Source organism: Thermoascus crustaceus (assembly GCF_041956765.1).
Source record: "Thermoascus crustaceus strain CBS 181.67 unplaced genomic scaffold VTN00scaffold_8, whole genome shotgun sequence".
Classification (NCBI taxonomy): domain Eukaryota; kingdom Fungi; phylum Ascomycota; class Eurotiomycetes; order Eurotiales; family Thermoascaceae; genus Thermoascus; species Thermoascus crustaceus.
In genome coordinates this window covers 599075-614934 of record NW_027192534.1, presented here as the reverse complement: position 1 = coordinate 614934, position 15860 = coordinate 599075, and the positions used below count along the sequence as shown (strand labels likewise).

The following is a 15860-nucleotide window of genomic DNA, read 5'->3' as shown; positions in this document are numbered from 1 at the left end:
AACATCAATATTCGGTGTCAACGCGAATTGGCAATAAAATGATGGCTTCATCATCTAAAAGGAAAAGGGACGCTGCGTTTCGTCCTTCCTATAATGCTTCTAGTTCGCGCCGTTCCCGACCTAGGCGAGATGAAGAAGCCCCATTATTCCCAGAACCTGGTGCCTCGAATAGAATTCCTTCATCTGCTTCGTGCGATTCTACCTCAAGAGAGCATCAGCCAAGGATTGCTGTAAATTCAGCCAGTGGACGAGACAGACGCCCAGACTTAGAGCGAGATCTGGACGATAACCTCGACCAAGTGATCATGGCTATCGATATCAAGGAGCGAGGGACCGTCGGGTGTTGCTATTATATAGCTCAAGAGGAAAAGTTGTACATCCTAGGAGACATCAGGTCTGGTGGCACAGAAGCTGTGGAGACCTGTTTGTGATTCTTAGTCTCCATTAGTTACGCCTTTGAATTAACTGACAGTGTGTACAGTGAAGCTCGAGGTGAAACCAACCGTAGTCCTGACTTCTACCCGTGCAGAGCATCTCATCACATCAGGGCAGCAAGAGCTAGGAGAAGGAGATGGTGAGACTGATTTTTCTTTTCCCTTTAGACGTGAACGAGCCTAACTACCTAAATTCTCCAGATGCCCAATTTCACCTGCCTTATCAGGTTGACATTCGCCCTTCTCAAGAGTTTAGCTATACAAGTGCAAAGAACAAGCTGGTTGCATTGGAGATGTCCTCGGAACACAACGAACACATACAGTTTCTAGTACCTGGTGATGGGTTGACATGTGACGACCAAGTGGACACGGAAGATGTAGGGTTTACAGCACACGAAGGAAAGATTCTGCATTTGGCTGGTTTCATTGATATGGAAAACACTGCTTCCGTCGGTTGTGCTGGGGCTCTTCTTACCTATCTTCAACGCAAGAGAGCAACCGAATATTTACCGAACGATGACTCTATCCATGCATTCAGAGCACGTTCTATGGAGATGTTCACCCTACAGGGGACGATGTAAGTCTCAATAACAAACGCAAGCCATGGAAACGGTTATCTTCTAATTACGAGGCAGGTTCATCAATGCAGATACTCTTTCGTCCCTCAAGATTCTACAATCTGAATCGCACCCCAACGCCTTCAATCAGGGCCCCGGGAGGATCTCATCAGGTTCAAAAGAAAGCCTTTCAATTTACGGCCTATTTCACCATCTTGCCCACACCCCGCAAGGGAAAGCCCGTCTTAGACAGCATTTCCTTCGTCCCAGCGTCAACTTGAAAGTTATCCGTGAGAGACATGATTTTATAAGTGTTTTCCTACGGCCAGATAATGTCCCTGCCCTAGAGAAGATGGTTGCAGGCTTGAAACAAGTAAAGAATCTGCGCCCCGTCATGATCAATCTTCGCAAAGGTGTCAGCACGGGAAGCGGAAAGATCACGGGCTTCAAGACCACTGTTTGGGGTACACTTCTGGCAGTAAGTCAATTCAAATGCCACAGAAAAGTAAAAGTATTGACGACTATGTTGTCAGTTTGCTTTCTATGGTATTGATGTTCAAGAAGCTTTACGGGAAGTTATTGGTGGAGAGTCATTGACTTTGCGAACCGAGGCAAGAACACGAAGTACTGAGAAAGGAGCACGCACTAACAGATAAAAGGCTTTAAGAATACTCGATGCAGTGCGACTCCGTAGACTGGGAGCAATGATCCATGAAATAGTATGCTTATCTCATGAAGCATTTGGGACCAAACTAACGCACTTCAGGTCGATATCGATAGCTCTGAGGAACAGCATCGAACTGTTGTAAAACCGGGAATAGACCAAGAGCTTGACATGTTGAAGGATAGGTACAACGGGTTAGATAGTTTGCTGAAACAAGTTGCAATCGACATTGCCGCGTTAATCCCGGAGGATCTCGATATCGACATCAACGTTATATATTTCCCTCAGCTCGGATTCAACATCGCTATACCACTAGATCAGACAGGGCGTGCCGCATATGATGGAGATGACGAGGCTTGGGAGCTAATGTTCGTCACTGAGAACAGAGCATACTTCAAGGATTTTCGAATGAGGGAGATGGATGACAAGCTGGGTGATATGTATGGGCTTATCTGTGGTAGGTCCCGAGCTTTCGACAATGTCGTTAGAAGAACTAACCTTGTTATAGATAAAGAAATAGAGATTGTCTACGAGCTAGCTCAGAAGGTGTTGCAATATGAAGAGATCATTGCGGAGGCGTCAGATATCTGTGGTGAACTTGACAGGTGAGCTTTGATGGTCCAAAATTTTATTGGAAGGTGCTTAAATGCTCTAGTCTTCTGGCGATGGCGCAGGGAGCCAGCTTGTACAAGCTCGTTAGGCCAGAAATGACGGAAGAAAATGTGATTAGGATCAAAGGAGGCCGGTAAGGATACCTCTTCTACTACTGTTCGGTAAATTCTTACAGAATGCACAAGTCATCTCCTTCAGGAACTTGCTGTACCATCATACGTCCCAAATGATACTTTTCTTGTAGGAGGTCGAGGTGATAGAACATCGGATATTGGTCAGGAGACCTCAGAAGATAGTTCTTACACGGTCGACGCACCTCACGGCCCAAGTATGCTGCTATTGACGGGACCGAACTATTCTGGAAAGAGTGTGTATATGAAACAGGTGAGGAGATCCATATATGTGTAATAAATTTCAACCTACATATTGTCTAGGTCGCTCTCATCGTGTATTTAGCGCATATAGGAAGGTAAGGGGCAACTTTTCTTGAAAAGTACCATAGCAAGACTGAAAAATCAGCTTCGTTCCTGCAAAAAGCGCACAGATCGGTGTGACGGACAAAATCTTGACAAGAATAAATACTCGCGAGACAGTCTCAAAGGTGCGATAATCGTCCATGGCATTCTCGTCTCTTCCGTGGATCACTTATTTGCCCCTAGGTCCAGAGTACATTCATGATTGACCTGCAGCAAATCTCCCTAGCCCTGAACCTAGCTACCAACAGAAGTTTACTTGTCATCGATGAGTTTGGCAAGGGAACTGATTGCAGTGGTTTGTAATGTATCCTTCCTGAAAGTTATTCATGCCTCTAATGGACTCTTTTGCAGACGGTGCTGGGCTGGCCTGTGGAATTTTCGAACATCTCTTGAGCCTGGGAGATAATAGACCAAAGGTTGTTGCCGCAACACATTTTCATGAAATCTTTGAAAACGGGTTTCTCGAACCTAGGCCTGAATTACAATTTGGGCACATGGAGGTCCAAGTCGATGAGAGAAGCCGGGAAATCGGGGACCAGATCACATACCTCTACAAGTGTGGCCCTCTATATTCCCGTTCTAAATAACAGAATAACTAAATGTTCTCAGTTTTCTCCCCGGCCGCAGCAACGAAAGTTTTGGAACAATGTAACTGTCAATTTGATCTATAGGTATCTTGATATCGACCTTGACTAACAAACACTTCTCCAGCTGTGCAGGGATGAACGGAATTGACCAGGCTATCATCGCTCGAGCGAACGAAATCGCCGTACTCTCTTCCCGTGGTGAGAATCTAGTAGCTGCCTGTGCCAAGATGTCAGCAGAAGAGACGGAAGCTCTTGAGGAAGCGGTGAGTGTGCATTTTGCGTATGCCCTCATTTGGCTCGTGTACGGAGGTTGACAGTAACTTTTGCATAGGAAGCTATCGCCAGAAACTTTCTGGAGTTAGATCTTTCCAAGACCGCCGGTCTAAAAGTTACTGCTAAGAGGATCAGGGATATCCTCGATGCTATTCTTGAGCCGGCTACAAGTAGTAGCTGCTAAAAAAGTCGTAGAAGGAATGGTCGCTGTCCTCAACTCATCTCATACTGCGGATGTTATCGCTTTCTCCTGAAGTATTATATGCTCACTACTTGCAGCAGAACTGTATCTGCACTCCGAAGAGTATCATATAATATTATAGATTTTAGATTATCAGAATGGAAAGTAGTAGAGTAGTGGCCATTATTTATGCAACGATGATGCCAATGCATTCCATTTGAGCCGACCAGCATCCTTAAATAGACTATACAGAATGTATGTACAGCTGCAAGACCACAAACACTTTTTTGCAACACCTTTTGAAACGCCACTTGGATATCAAAAGCAAGGGCCCGAGATACAATACCTTCAGAGCTTAACACTCTTAACAAGGTTCTTCTTGATGCCAGTAAGCTCACCACCGTATCCACCTGGGCCTTCACCACCCTTGTAAACCTGGCGAATGCTACCCAGTCTCTTCTGCTTCTGCTCAAACTTCTTCCTCTTCTTGACACGGGGGTTGCGGACATCCTTGCTCCGCTTGGGCGCCAGACCCTTATTCTTCTCGATCTGGTAGGTGATCTTACGCTTGCCGTCGGGCCCGATCTCCTCCTCGACCTCGACACGGCCGCCCTGGTTGGCAGCCTCAGCATAAGCATCTGCGCGAGCCTTCTTTTCCTCCTTGCGTTTCTTGGCGCGTGCAGCGACCATGTCGTAGTAGTCATCGTCATCGGTGCCTTGGGCATCGCCTCTGATTTCGCCGGCGAGGCGGTGGTCTTCCTCGTCACTGTCGCCGCCCAAGCGTTCCTTCTCAGTAGCCTGCTTTCTACCACGCTTCTCAGCCTCTGCGAGCAGACGAGCCTGGCGGTCCTTTAGGCGTTCGCGGTACGGCAAGTCTTCATCACCACCAGCGTTGCGACCAGCAGCGCTACGCTTGTTGCTCTTCTGTGCCATCTGGGAGGTGTAGAAGCGGAGAGAGCGCTTCTGCTTCGCCTTCTCTTCGGCCTCGTGGGCAGTAAGAGCGTCCTCGTCACCGAAGTCCGAGTCTTCACCCTTGAATGACACTTTGGCTGTCTTCTGGGCCTTTGGTTTCTTGCACTGGCCATCGATCAGCTTCGATAGGTCGGCCAGACCGGCTTCGGTCTCGCGGATTCTCTCTGCCCGTCGAGCCTCCGCTTCCTCCTGGGCCGCCAGAGCTGCGCGTTGGGCCTTGGTCAATTTCTTGGGCGCAGGAGGCTTGTCTTCCTTGCCCTTCTTCTTCTCCTTCTTCGCTAGCTTCTCGGTCTCTGCCACCTCTACCTCTACCATCTCGACGTCCTCATCGCTCTCCTCCGCGGCAGAAGGCTCAGAGTCATCAGGCTCCTGGAGATCTTTAACTTCCTCCCAAAGCTTCCTGTGCTCAACCAGAGACTCCATAACTGGGTGCTCTCTCAGCTGACCAGGGGCCATAGCCAGCTTGTTCTTTTCCTCATTATTATTCTCCGAAGAAGAGGTGAGAAGCATGAAGTAGATGCTGATCGAAGCGAGATAAGCTGCCAATGCACGCAGCTTTACCACAGCCATTGGGATAGAGTCCTGCGCCTTGGTGGCTGCCTCTGCTTCTTTCGCAGCCTTCTCAAGGTCTTGATAAGTGGCTTGAAGATCAACGAAGTCTTTAGCCAGCGGTTCGAACTCCGGATATCTCGACTTCAGGATCTTTAGCCGCTCATCCGCACCCATTTCATCCGTAATTTCCAACTGTGGCAGTACTTCCGTGACAACGCCATCCTGACCCTGCTCTTCGTCTTCTTTGTCCTTGCCGGATTCTAGCCATTCAGACTCGTCGAAACCGAAGTCTGCCTCCTTCATAGTCTGGAGGCGCTTCTGCTGGATCTTCTTCGCCTCTTCCTCCTCTTCCAAGGCATCGGCCTCCGTTTCGATATTATCCGCATTATAGAAATCCTTCTTAGATGATCCCCATGCACCAATCCCATCTTCCTCTTCTTCCTCTTCGCGGCGGTTTGCGACATCTGGATCCGGACTGGCGTCGCGTAGCTTCTTAGCCTTTTTGGACAACTCTCGCATGTCATTCTCATCGTAGTCGTCCTCGTCCTCATCTTCTTCATCCAGCTCGTCCTCGTCGACGTCGTCATAACCTAATACTTCCTCGTCGGAGGGCTGGAAAAACTCTTCTGCGGCAGGGTCAGTCACTCATGTCGCTTCAGTAAAATTGCAAAATCAAAGACGCACCCTGCTCCTGCAGCTTGCGCCGCCTCTTGGCCTCAGGGCCTTCCTCCAGCAGAATCTGATCGCGGCCCGCCTGAAACTCGTCCTCCGACTCATCGAAGGTCTCGTTTATGTCGTATTTGGTGCGCATCGCGGGCTCATTTTCCTTCTCAGAGGTCTGCCCAAAGGGGCGACCACCGGCCTTTCTTTTCTTGCCCATGGCCGTTCGGGGTGCAGAGGACAGGGAGTTTGTGGTCCGATAGGGCTCTTTTTCCGCTGCGAATACTTTGATAGAGCCGGAGACAAAATTTTGGGTGTTCCTCACCGCCCGCGGTGCCCTAGACCAGAACGGTGATGTTTGCATGGTTTGATCCGTGGGCGGACGGTCCGCCATGGTCATCTGCTGGAAACGCTGTCAGCCGGAGGTCTGTCAGCAGTCAAGGGGCAGCGGTTGGTCTCATCGGTCTGTTTTCCTTTGGTGTACCTTCTTTTTCGTATTGATTGTATACTGCACATTCTTTTAATTCGTCCTCATGACATACTCAGCGGCGACGCTGGGAGTTTCGGTCGTTCTATGCAGCATCCTTGCTTACACGGTAGCCAAGATGTTCGGATTCGGCTCTCGAAACCAATTCGTCGTCGAGGACAAGGTACGTACTCATATTCTTCTATCAATTGATTGCCGCCAATGCTTACTCTTTTGTAGACGGTCCTTATCAGCGGTGGTTCTGATGGGATGGGTAAAGCTGTAGCAATTCAGCTGGCAGAGAAGGGAGCGAATGTCGTTATAGTCGCGCGGACCGTCAAGAAGCTTGAAGACACAGTTGAGATGATGAAGGTGTGCCTCAACGTCTGCAAATGGCACTGAGTAACGCTGACTGTGCATCTAGGCTGCGGCTCTCAACCCGGATAAGCAGAGGTTTCACTACATCAGTACGGATTTGACCGACCCGGCCGCCGCTGAGCGGATGGTGGATGAGGCTACTGAATGGAATAATGGAAATCCACCTGATGTCGTTTGGTGCTGCGCTGGATATTGTAATCCTGGGTTTTTTACAGATACCCCTATCTGCACGTTGAGAGATCAGATGGATACTGTCTACTGGACGGCCGCGTATACCGCGCACGCAACACTGAGGAAGTGGCTTGCCCCGATTGCCCCAGGTCAGAACAGCATCAATGATGCACCGTCGTCGCGAAGACACCTAATCTTCACAGCCTCCACTCTCGCTTTCTTCGCGGTGGCTGGTTACGGCCCTTACTCCCCCGCCAAGGCCGCTGTTCGTTCGTTGTCCGATACCCTCTGCCAGGAGATCGAGATGTACAACGGGGCTCGTCGCAACCAGAAGAACCCTGCACCTCCTGCTGATATTAAAATCCATACCGTCTTCCCGATGGGTATTCTGACCCCCGGATTTGAGAACGAAGAGAAGCTTAAACCAGAACTTACCAAACTGTTGGAGGAGGCTGATAAGCCCCAGACGCCAGAAGAGGTGGCCCGGATCTCAATTAAGGCCTTGGAAAGGGGCGACTATCTCATAACGACGATGTTCGTTGGTCACTTGATGAAAGGCACCGCTCTTGGACCGAGCCCGAGGAACAATGTTATCATTGATACTCTGACGAACTGGCTCAGTAGTCTTGTGTTCCTGTTTGTGATCCCAGATCTTACCAAGAAGGCATGGAACTGGGGTAAGACGCGTGGGCTTCCAAAGGCCAGTCCATAAAGAGTCATTTCCATTTCGGTCTTAGGGTCTTTGTCCGACGGAACGTGTATGTAGAAGATACCCCTGAGCGCTGAGCTTATCATGTTTAATTATTTTTATTTCTATGCCCTTCTTCCCATATCTTCCTAGAGTTTGCCTGTCGAAGAAGAGAATGCCAAATAGACGCTCCTGGAGTGTATCCAGACCAGTTTTCTCTTAACGCTGTCTTCATACTTTGAAGGCTTCCAGGTCGCTTGTTTAGTGCTGTTACCGGAACGGGGCTGAGGTTTAATCGGGAAAGTACTTGTCGGCTAGTACCTGCGTTGCTACAGGGTCGCGATTACCTTCTCGATTGTCATCATCCTGTGGCTCTCAGAAGAAGGCTCGCTCCTTATAAATGCAGTTAACCCCAAGACTGATCCACCTCGCATCTCTCAACTGTTCCTCCAAAGAATGGTCATACGTCTTGTCCAATTGATCTAATCCTGATTGGTACCTGTCCCTTAGGAGTATCGTACGTTGATCCTAGTGAGAGGACACAGCATGGAGCTCATTTTGACAATTTCACTCTTCATTTTCTTTTCTTGCACCGCATCGCTTCCTTCAGCGTCCCATGAAGAAGCTTCTCAGCTGGTTATCGACGACCAGAGAGAGATTGAGCCATTCAGTAGTTGCTGGCTAGACCTCAGTTGTTCCTTCGATGAGATCCAGAGCTGGCACCCAATGACACGTCTCAACTTTCAACAGTACATGCAAGCAGAGCATCTTGGCCTTTTGGCAGCCGCGGACCAGCTTGGTGGTTTAGAGGGTGCAACCACGTTCACCATACGGAGGGGACTTGCTGAGCCCGGCAGCTGGCTCTCATATGTAGAAGCAGCAGCAACGGAGGCTGCTGAGCGCGGCGCTGCGATGGCTCTAGGGTATTCGAACAACACGGGATCTAATCCTGGCGCTGTCAGATGGTTCAACTTTTTCCATCAGCAGAGCGGGGGCCGCCTTTCTGAACGTAGGGTAAGCCTAGAGACTTGTTTTTCGCTACTGTTATGTCTTGTGTTTGAAAGAGGTACCTTGCTGATGGCATGGTAGCTACATGACCGATTATGGGCTTCTGCATCGCAAAGCTCCATGCTTTATGGCGTGGGTCAGGCAAATATAGCTACCGTACCGAAGGGAACTCCGCGAGAGCAATTCTGGGTTTCTGCGATCAGGTTTCGCGGGGAAGTTATGCAAGAACGTTCTTTGATTATATTCTTCGTTCGAGCGTAGGTGCTTTACTTGTGTTCTAAGCCTGAGATTATATTTTTTTTTGTATATGCTCTGGAGGTCAATCTAGCTAACTTTTATTCCATGGATACTAGAGCCCTTGCGCTTACGAATAAACCCCTAGCTGTCATGATCGAAGGTGTTATCAATTTCTTTACCCAGGTGACTTCGCCGGTCCCAGCCAGGGTGTACTCGGAGATAGTCTGGCGACTCGGTGGCATTCTTTTCGGATTCCATGTTGCGGGTGGCCTCAGCGATCCTGAGGAGCTAATGCGGTTTCCCCAGGAATTCTGGGAAGCTTATCAGGAAGGCATCAAAGAAGAGGAGATGTATCGGAGTCTCAAAGAATGCGTGGAGAGTGTCTAGGTACATGCCTAGGCATGCCTACTACTGTGGCAGGATTTAGGGGAGCAGGAATTTCAAATCTGTTTATGCAAAACAGGTGTGTTTTCCGTCATGACAGTAAGGAGTTATATATTATCGGGTTTTTTCATCTGGTGATGCTTTCGGGCTTCGAGGACTAAGTGAGTTGACAACTTTGTCCCAGTTTGTCAATACCCTTCTCGGGCGTCTGACAGGTTGCTGTGAAAGGATATTAGAGCGTTGCTGAAGAGCATAGGTACAATCAAAGCAGTATGTGCCCTCGTCATTTGGTGGCTCTTATGCAGCTTCATCTCAAAAGCAGCTTGGAATTAAAGGGAAGCTTCTCGCTGTGCAAATATGTCATGGTGCATTACCCTCTTAAAAATATTCTCCGCCTTATTTCTTCACAAGCTGACACGGTCAATGCAGAAATAGAGTCGTGCCTTTTGTATCAAATTGAATCATGTGAAACTGATAACATCCGATGACTAAGATACCGTCGACGTGTGTAGATATGATGGGGGGTCCAGAATTTGCCCGATTACAGTGAGTCCACTCAAATATGGTTAGGTCGAAAGCGCCGGCGGCCCAACCCCAGATTGCTCCGTAAGATGTTGATGCCTCAAGTGGGGCTGCTCAGTAGTGCTGGCAAACCCTCAGGCTGTGAACTGTTCCTGTGATGTAGAACCGACGTGTCGCCTCATGCATGTGTGCGTCCCTGATAGGTTTGGGATAGTCAGGCACACAGCTCACAGTGACAACAAACAATGGCTCTTCCGTAGAGGCCATATATATTAGCGCCATCATATTTATGACCATGCATCACCAGCGATAGCTAGCTTTCAGGAACCAGATGCGCGGCGGGAACTTCTTGAAATTCCTCTTTCCACCAACCCCTCCTGCGCAGTCAACATCGACAACGGTGTTGCTCTCGCGTCTCAGCAACGCCCTCGAGTCCTCCTTCTCATCTCTCTGTTCGGAGATCGCTCACTCGCTCGACTCCGTCAGAGACACCATGGACGCGATCTTCTCCATCCCCCTTCTCTCCTTCCTCTTCATCCCCGCGTTCTCCTCGTACAGCACGAGCCTGAACCTGCTCTTCTTCTACATGACATGGGCGACGCTCGTGCTGTCACACCCCCCGCTGCGTGTTGAGGTCTTCGGGACAGCGGCCGTGCGGGGCATATGCTTCCTCCTCCCGTCGCTGCTCTTCTTCCTGTTTGACATCCTGACGCCGTCGGCGGCGGTGGTCCTGAAGGCGCACGGGGAGACCGGGTTACCCGCGGGGAGCAAGCGTGGGAAGAAGATGAAGAAGCAGGCGAAAGTCGTTGGGTGGGCGCTGCTGAATCTTGCTCTGAGCGTGCTGGTTCAGGGCGCCATCGAGTATCTCTTGACGCAGGTGTTTGGGGCGAAGAGCGCGTTGAGGGTGTCGATTAAGCTGCCGATGCCGTGGGAGATTGTGAAGGATCTGTTGAGGGGGTTTTTGGGGAGGGAGGTTCGTTCAATTCTTTTGCTTTACTTACTCTCTTGCTGACAATTCCAACAGATCCTATCCTACGTGATACACCGCTACATACTCCACGCACCAGGCTCCTTCTTCGGGAAGTTCCACCTATCCTGGTACCACTCGCTGCGCGCACCCTACCCTCTCACCGCGCACTACGACCACCCCGCCGCATACATGCTGTCCAAGTTCTTCCCGACCTACGGCCCCGCCCTGATCTTCCGCTTCCACATGCTCACCTACGTCCTCTACCTGGCGATCGTCTCCATCGAGGAGACCTTCGCGTACTCCGGATACAAGATCATGCCGACGAACTTCTTCCTCGGCAGCATCGCGCGGAGGGTGGACGTGCATGTGCTCAACGGCGGGGAAGGGAACTACGGGCCCTGGGGCATCCTGGATTGGATCTGCGGGACGGCGGTCGGGGAGACGATCGAGGATGATCTTGAGGAGGAGATGGAGGAGTATGAGGTTGATGACAAGGTGCGGAGGGCGTTGGAGGTGGCGTCGAAGAGGAGGTTGTTTAAGGAGGGGACGACTACTGCTAGGGGGAAGACTAGACGGAGGAGGAATTCTTGAGATCTTAAGATGTACCCTACCTACCTACCTACCTGGACTGTGTACACACCTGGATACCTGACCTAACCTAACCTAACCTACCTAGGCAGGTAGGCATCTAATGTTATTTTTGAATATACCCCCTACCTACTACTTATAGATACCTGAAGCAAGGCAGCTTGGTCTGTGGGCCAATTTGGTCCCGCCTTCGCGGCGGATTTACCAGTCAACGTCTACCACGTTCTTTGTCGGGCGGATTGGCAATTGTACTGAATCATATGCAAATGTTGGCGTAAACCTGGCCCGGCTTACCATGATTCCGACTCGGCCTAAAGGATTACGTAGTGGACAAGAGACCACCTGGTATGGAATTCTTGTCCCGTCGTTTGTCTGTGTGCGCGCCCCGAGGGAACGATAAGAAAAAGATGGTTGGTTGACGGGAGTTCGACCATGTTCGCTTTGGCTTTTGTTGTTGTTGTTGTTGTTGTAGTTTGAACTTCACCTGAACCTGGAAAGTTGGAATTCTAACACATTTAAGACATAAATAAAAAGACGTTTCCAGCCGTGAAGGGGGGAGTAGGGCATGTGGACTGGTGGAAAAGGTATTTTGATATTTTTTTGGTTCATTCAAAAGCGGCCGCGCTGGAGGGGCTTGTTGCGAAATAATATAACATGTCGGGTTTTCGAGTGACCACAATTCCTAGCGTAAGAAAGGAAGGGATCCCCATCGATCGAGTTACATATTTCATGAAGCTCTCCTCCTTGCGCTTTTGTATAAAAAATGCTTTTCCTTTCCCTTTTCCCACACACATGACCCAGGATATGTGGAAAAAAAATGAAAGACCACTTTGCACTTTTCTAGCCGCCCCTCGTAAGAAACACTCTCTCCCACAACTCACCGAACCCACGGCCCTTGTTTGTCGTTTCGTCGCACATCTACCACTTCATCTCGTGGGGCTTGTCGCCATTCCGGAGGGTGAAGCTGGTCGCGAGGTAGCTGGCGAGGAACTGCTCCTTCTTGATGTTGGCCAGAAGGGCCTGGTCAACGGCCTTCTGGTCAGCAGCGCGGGCGCTGGTAACCTTCTTCTTCTGTTCAGACAAAGTCGCATATTAGTATATATCTCCCCTAGTGGCCCCTAGACAACCCAACTCCATGATCCATCGTCGGCTAAAATAGTAGGCTTACCTCAGGCTTCTCTCCTTGCTTGAAGAAAGCCTCCTCGGTCTTCTTCTGCTCCTTCTTCTCCTTGGTGAAGTAGTCCGGCTGGGAGACCTTCTCGAGGACGGAGGCGTCGACACCGCTCAGGTCCACCCGGGTGCTGGTGGCGATCACATAGCGGTGGTTCACCCGTCGGAGAGGAACACCGTTGATCTTGAAGGGACCAGTGACGAGGAGAACACCCTGGGAGAGGTGCTTAAGGAGGACGACACGCTTGCCACGGAAGCGGCCGGCCAGGAGGATCAGGACAGTACCGGGCTGGAGGCTTTCCCGGACCTTCGCTGGGCGGATGGCCTTGCGAACCTGCGTTGAAGACACATGTTAGAAATTCCCGTTCTTTCCCCAATTTCTGCATTCTTGCGAAACAAATATATGGATATGTGTATATTGTGCATGTATCAAACCATGCGAATCCCGTATCGAACCATGTTCCATCAACGCCGGTCGTTGGATGCCAACACGAGAACCCATTCACCAGCGCAACAATCGCACAGTTTGATAGGAAACGCATGTCAATTCGCATCGATCAAGGGTGTACTGACTTTCTTTGGCTGCGCCTCGTCATCCACGGGGTACCATTTCTGGGCCTTCTGGCTCGGGTGCGGAACGGTCCTCTCACCCTTTCCAAACTGCTTCGTCTGGCCAACAGTAGAGTCCGACATATTGGCTGCTGGGGACGAAGTGTGCTGGAAAAGAAAGAAGGAGGGGGGTGGTGGTTGTCGACAGTGGTGGTTGTTGAATTGATGTGTGACTGACTTGGTGCGGCCCAGGGCGGGAAATCCTGAGGTTTGTGGGAACGCGAGCCCTATCAATTAGCCGAAACGCGCTAGTGCCGATTCGGAGCGCTGCTTGGAGGCTGATAAGTGTCAGGTCGTGCGCGGCCGCCCGTAGAGACCGCCTGCGCAGCGCCCGAGCTCCACGCCTGAGCACAACACCACCACTGACGTTATCCCGGGCGCCTCTCTTGCTGCTCTACAGCTTCACCTCCAGCTCTGTCCCCCGCTGGTTACTTCTTCTTTTCTTCAGTCCATCTCTTGATACCCCGCAGAGCCTCCCAACCATGTCGATAACGCCGATCATCACCTTCAAAGCTGGTCTCTGCGACCTCGATGTAGGTGCTCGCCCCTGTGTCTGCGTTTGGAATCGACCGCTCCTCGAGCCGTCCGCAGTGGATACGGAACTGACTCCCCATGCTGCAGACCTCTGTGACACCCCACAAAGTCAAACCCAGGCCAACCCCCGGCTACATCTATCTCTACGCCGAGGATGAATTGGTGCACTTCTGCTGGCGCCCACGGTCCGCACCTCTGACCGAACCCGAGCTGGATCTAGTGATGGTGCCCTCCGACGGCACCTTCATTCCGTACAGCAAAGATCTTCCATCGGGAGGCAAGGCGCCTACGAATGGTCGGATCTACGTGCTTAAGTTCTCGTCAAGCTCCCAGCGATACCTCTTCTGGCTGCAGTCCAAGAGCCAGCACGAAAGGGGGGACCCCAGCTGGTTCAGCCCTAGAGACCTTAGACTGGGAGAGATCGTCAATACTCTGCTGCAGGGAGAGGAGATTGACGTCCAGCAAGCCATTGCCAACCTCCCACGAGGGGGCGGCCGTCCAGGCCCCGATGACGACGAGACTATGGAGGATGTAGAGGGCACTGATCATGATCGCGGTCACAACCACAGCGGCAGTGGTGGAGCGGGCATGGATGCAACTGGAGGAGACATCAGGGAAGAGGGCCAAGAGTCGCGAGAGGGCGGCGCAGACGGTGGACGAGCGTAGGTACAACTCTCTGAGTCTGGCGTTTGCGTTGATGGTTGCGGTTCTTTTATCCACTCCTTCATTATTATTTATCTCCACATGTTGCCTGCTCTTATTTTTTGTTGGGATTTTAGGGGCCCACGCGTTCTGTGTAATATTTTTTTTTTAAACCGCCATGTCCATACTCACTGCAGCTTTGAATGCTCTCCAACCTACTGACACCATCCAGGGCAACTGCTGCATCGGATCCGTCATCGGTCGTACAAGAATTTCTCAGGTCCCTTCAAGGGAATCAGAACGTCCAAGCACAAGACCCCGAGAGAACTTTCACTACCCTTCCAGATCTTCTTCCTCCATCTTCAACGCTCCCGCTAGTCGAGTCGGCGGATTCGAATACCGTCGACCACCTGTTGAGTTTTCTGCCACCTGCGTTACTTCTGCTGGCGCAGGACATCGATGATGTGTCTGCTGTTGACACTAACCCAGAAGTCGCGCAAGCGGCCATGCAATCCCTTGATCTATCGCAGAAGAAAAGTATTCTTAGGAAAGTGCTACATTCTCCCCAGTTTACGCAGAGCCTTGGGAGCTTGACCGTAGCTCTGAGAGACGGCGGTTTGCCCAGTATCAGTGAGGCTCTAAAAATTCCAGTAGAAAATAGCGGATTCATGCGCAGAGGCGGTGTGCCTCTAGGCGGCGGAGACGCTGTCGAGGCTTTTCTCGAGGGGGTTAGAAGGCGTGTCAAGGAAGAGGGAACGGATCGCGGTGACCGGATGGAAACCGAGTGAACCCTCATCATGGGTGAGATTTCATGTATTTAGTAGTTCGTTGGGCGGATCCGCAATGTCAAATCCAAGGGGTTATTTTTGGAATCCTGGGACCGCACTACGTACATTCTCGTCGCGCAGTTCTGGCCTTAGCACTGCCTGCGTGATGACGGCTGCTCCCCGCCTGCCGCTAAAACGCTGCCCTACGGCCGTTCGGAATGCAACCGAGTCCGACAACTAGACAACCTAGGCCAATAAATGAAATGATCGCTCTCTAGTCTATATCCCCTTATGAAAGAATGTAAAAAGGTACTGGTTCTGTATGCGTTCCAAGTAGCTGGGCGTTGCGACTCTCCATGTGTCGTCGCACCGCATAAAGTTGCGGGCGCTTCTTAGTCTGGACAGGAACTTTAGGCGGGCCGCAGCAACAAAGCCAATGCTGACACAGTCTAAAGAAGTGCCACAGCTCGCTGCACTCCCAAACTTGGCCGCGCAAACAGCCGGACGACTGTAAAAAGGTGTCCATTATCTCTGCGCTCGCTGGCACAAGAGGGTTGGACGACACAGGCTTCTGACGGTGAGCGGTTCCCACTCCGCAGTTCCTGGCCCTGGCGCACCCCCCCCGTTTTCTCCCCTGGATGATCTGCGCATATCCGCTAACTTGGCTTCCATTCACGAACTAAAGATCCTTTTGACGCGGTATTCCATTTTTCTGGCCACGAACGGCGGATAGACAAGACTGTCTTTCATTTAAGAGC

At 50.9% G+C, this 15860-nt stretch overlaps 7 protein-coding genes across 7 annotated transcripts; 5 read left to right on the top strand and 2 right to left on the bottom strand.

The window, feature by feature from the left end:
• Positions 1–305: 305 nt before the first annotated feature.
• Positions 306–3787, top strand: VTN00DRAFT_9797 (uncharacterized protein; the record flags this gene model as incomplete). Its single annotated transcript, XM_069436791.1, has 9 exons — positions 306–423; positions 482–574; positions 636–1011; positions 1070–1469; positions 1758–2112; positions 2164–2260; positions 2311–2400; positions 3455–3593; positions 3662–3787. 9 exons carry the CDS (start codon positions 306–308, stop codon positions 3785–3787), a joined length of 1794 nt encoding a protein of 597 aa, XP_069284396.1.
• Positions 3788–4132: 345 nt separating this feature from the next.
• VTN00DRAFT_9796 (uncharacterized protein) lies at positions 4133–6362 on the bottom strand (the record flags this gene model as incomplete). The annotated part of the gene is made up of 2 exons (XM_069436790.1): positions 4133–5934; positions 5993–6362. 2 exons carry the CDS (start codon positions 6360–6362, stop codon positions 4133–4135), a joined length of 2172 nt encoding a protein of 723 aa, XP_069284395.1.
• A 211-nt stretch (positions 6363–6573) lies between these two features.
• On the top strand, positions 6574–7695 carry VTN00DRAFT_9795 (uncharacterized protein; the record flags this gene model as incomplete). The annotated part of the gene is made up of 3 exons (XM_069436789.1): positions 6574–6618; positions 6675–6806; positions 6859–7695. The coding sequence occupies 3 exons, from the start codon at positions 6574–6576 to the stop codon at positions 7693–7695; spliced, it is 1014 nt and encodes a 337-aa protein (XP_069284394.1).
• Positions 7696–8397: 702 nt separating this feature from the next.
• Positions 8398–9303, top strand: VTN00DRAFT_9794 (uncharacterized protein; the record flags this gene model as incomplete). The annotated part of the gene is made up of 3 exons (XM_069436788.1): positions 8398–8685; positions 8761–8936; positions 9033–9303. 3 exons carry the CDS (start codon positions 8398–8400, stop codon positions 9301–9303), a joined length of 735 nt encoding a protein of 244 aa, XP_069284393.1.
• An 850-nt stretch (positions 9304–10153) lies between these two features.
• VTN00DRAFT_9793 (uncharacterized protein) lies at positions 10154–11383 on the top strand (the record flags this gene model as incomplete). Its single annotated transcript, XM_069436787.1, has 2 exons — positions 10154–10795; positions 10847–11383. 2 exons carry the CDS (start codon positions 10154–10156, stop codon positions 11381–11383), a joined length of 1179 nt encoding a protein of 392 aa, XP_069284392.1.
• A 915-nt stretch (positions 11384–12298) lies between these two features.
• On the bottom strand, positions 12299–13243 carry VTN00DRAFT_9792 (60S ribosomal protein eL6; the record flags this gene model as incomplete). The annotated part of the gene is made up of 3 exons (XM_069436786.1): positions 12299–12451; positions 12549–12884; positions 13124–13243. The coding sequence occupies 3 exons, from the start codon at positions 13241–13243 to the stop codon at positions 12299–12301; spliced, it is 609 nt and encodes a 202-aa protein (XP_069284391.1).
• Positions 13244–13641: 398 nt separating this feature from the next.
• On the top strand, positions 13642–15123 carry VTN00DRAFT_9791 (uncharacterized protein; the record flags this gene model as incomplete). Its single annotated transcript, XM_069436785.1, has 3 exons — positions 13642–13692; positions 13781–14355; positions 14568–15123. The coding sequence occupies 3 exons, from the start codon at positions 13642–13644 to the stop codon at positions 15121–15123; spliced, it is 1182 nt and encodes a 393-aa protein (XP_069284390.1).
• Between the last annotated feature and the right edge of the window lie 737 nt (positions 15124–15860).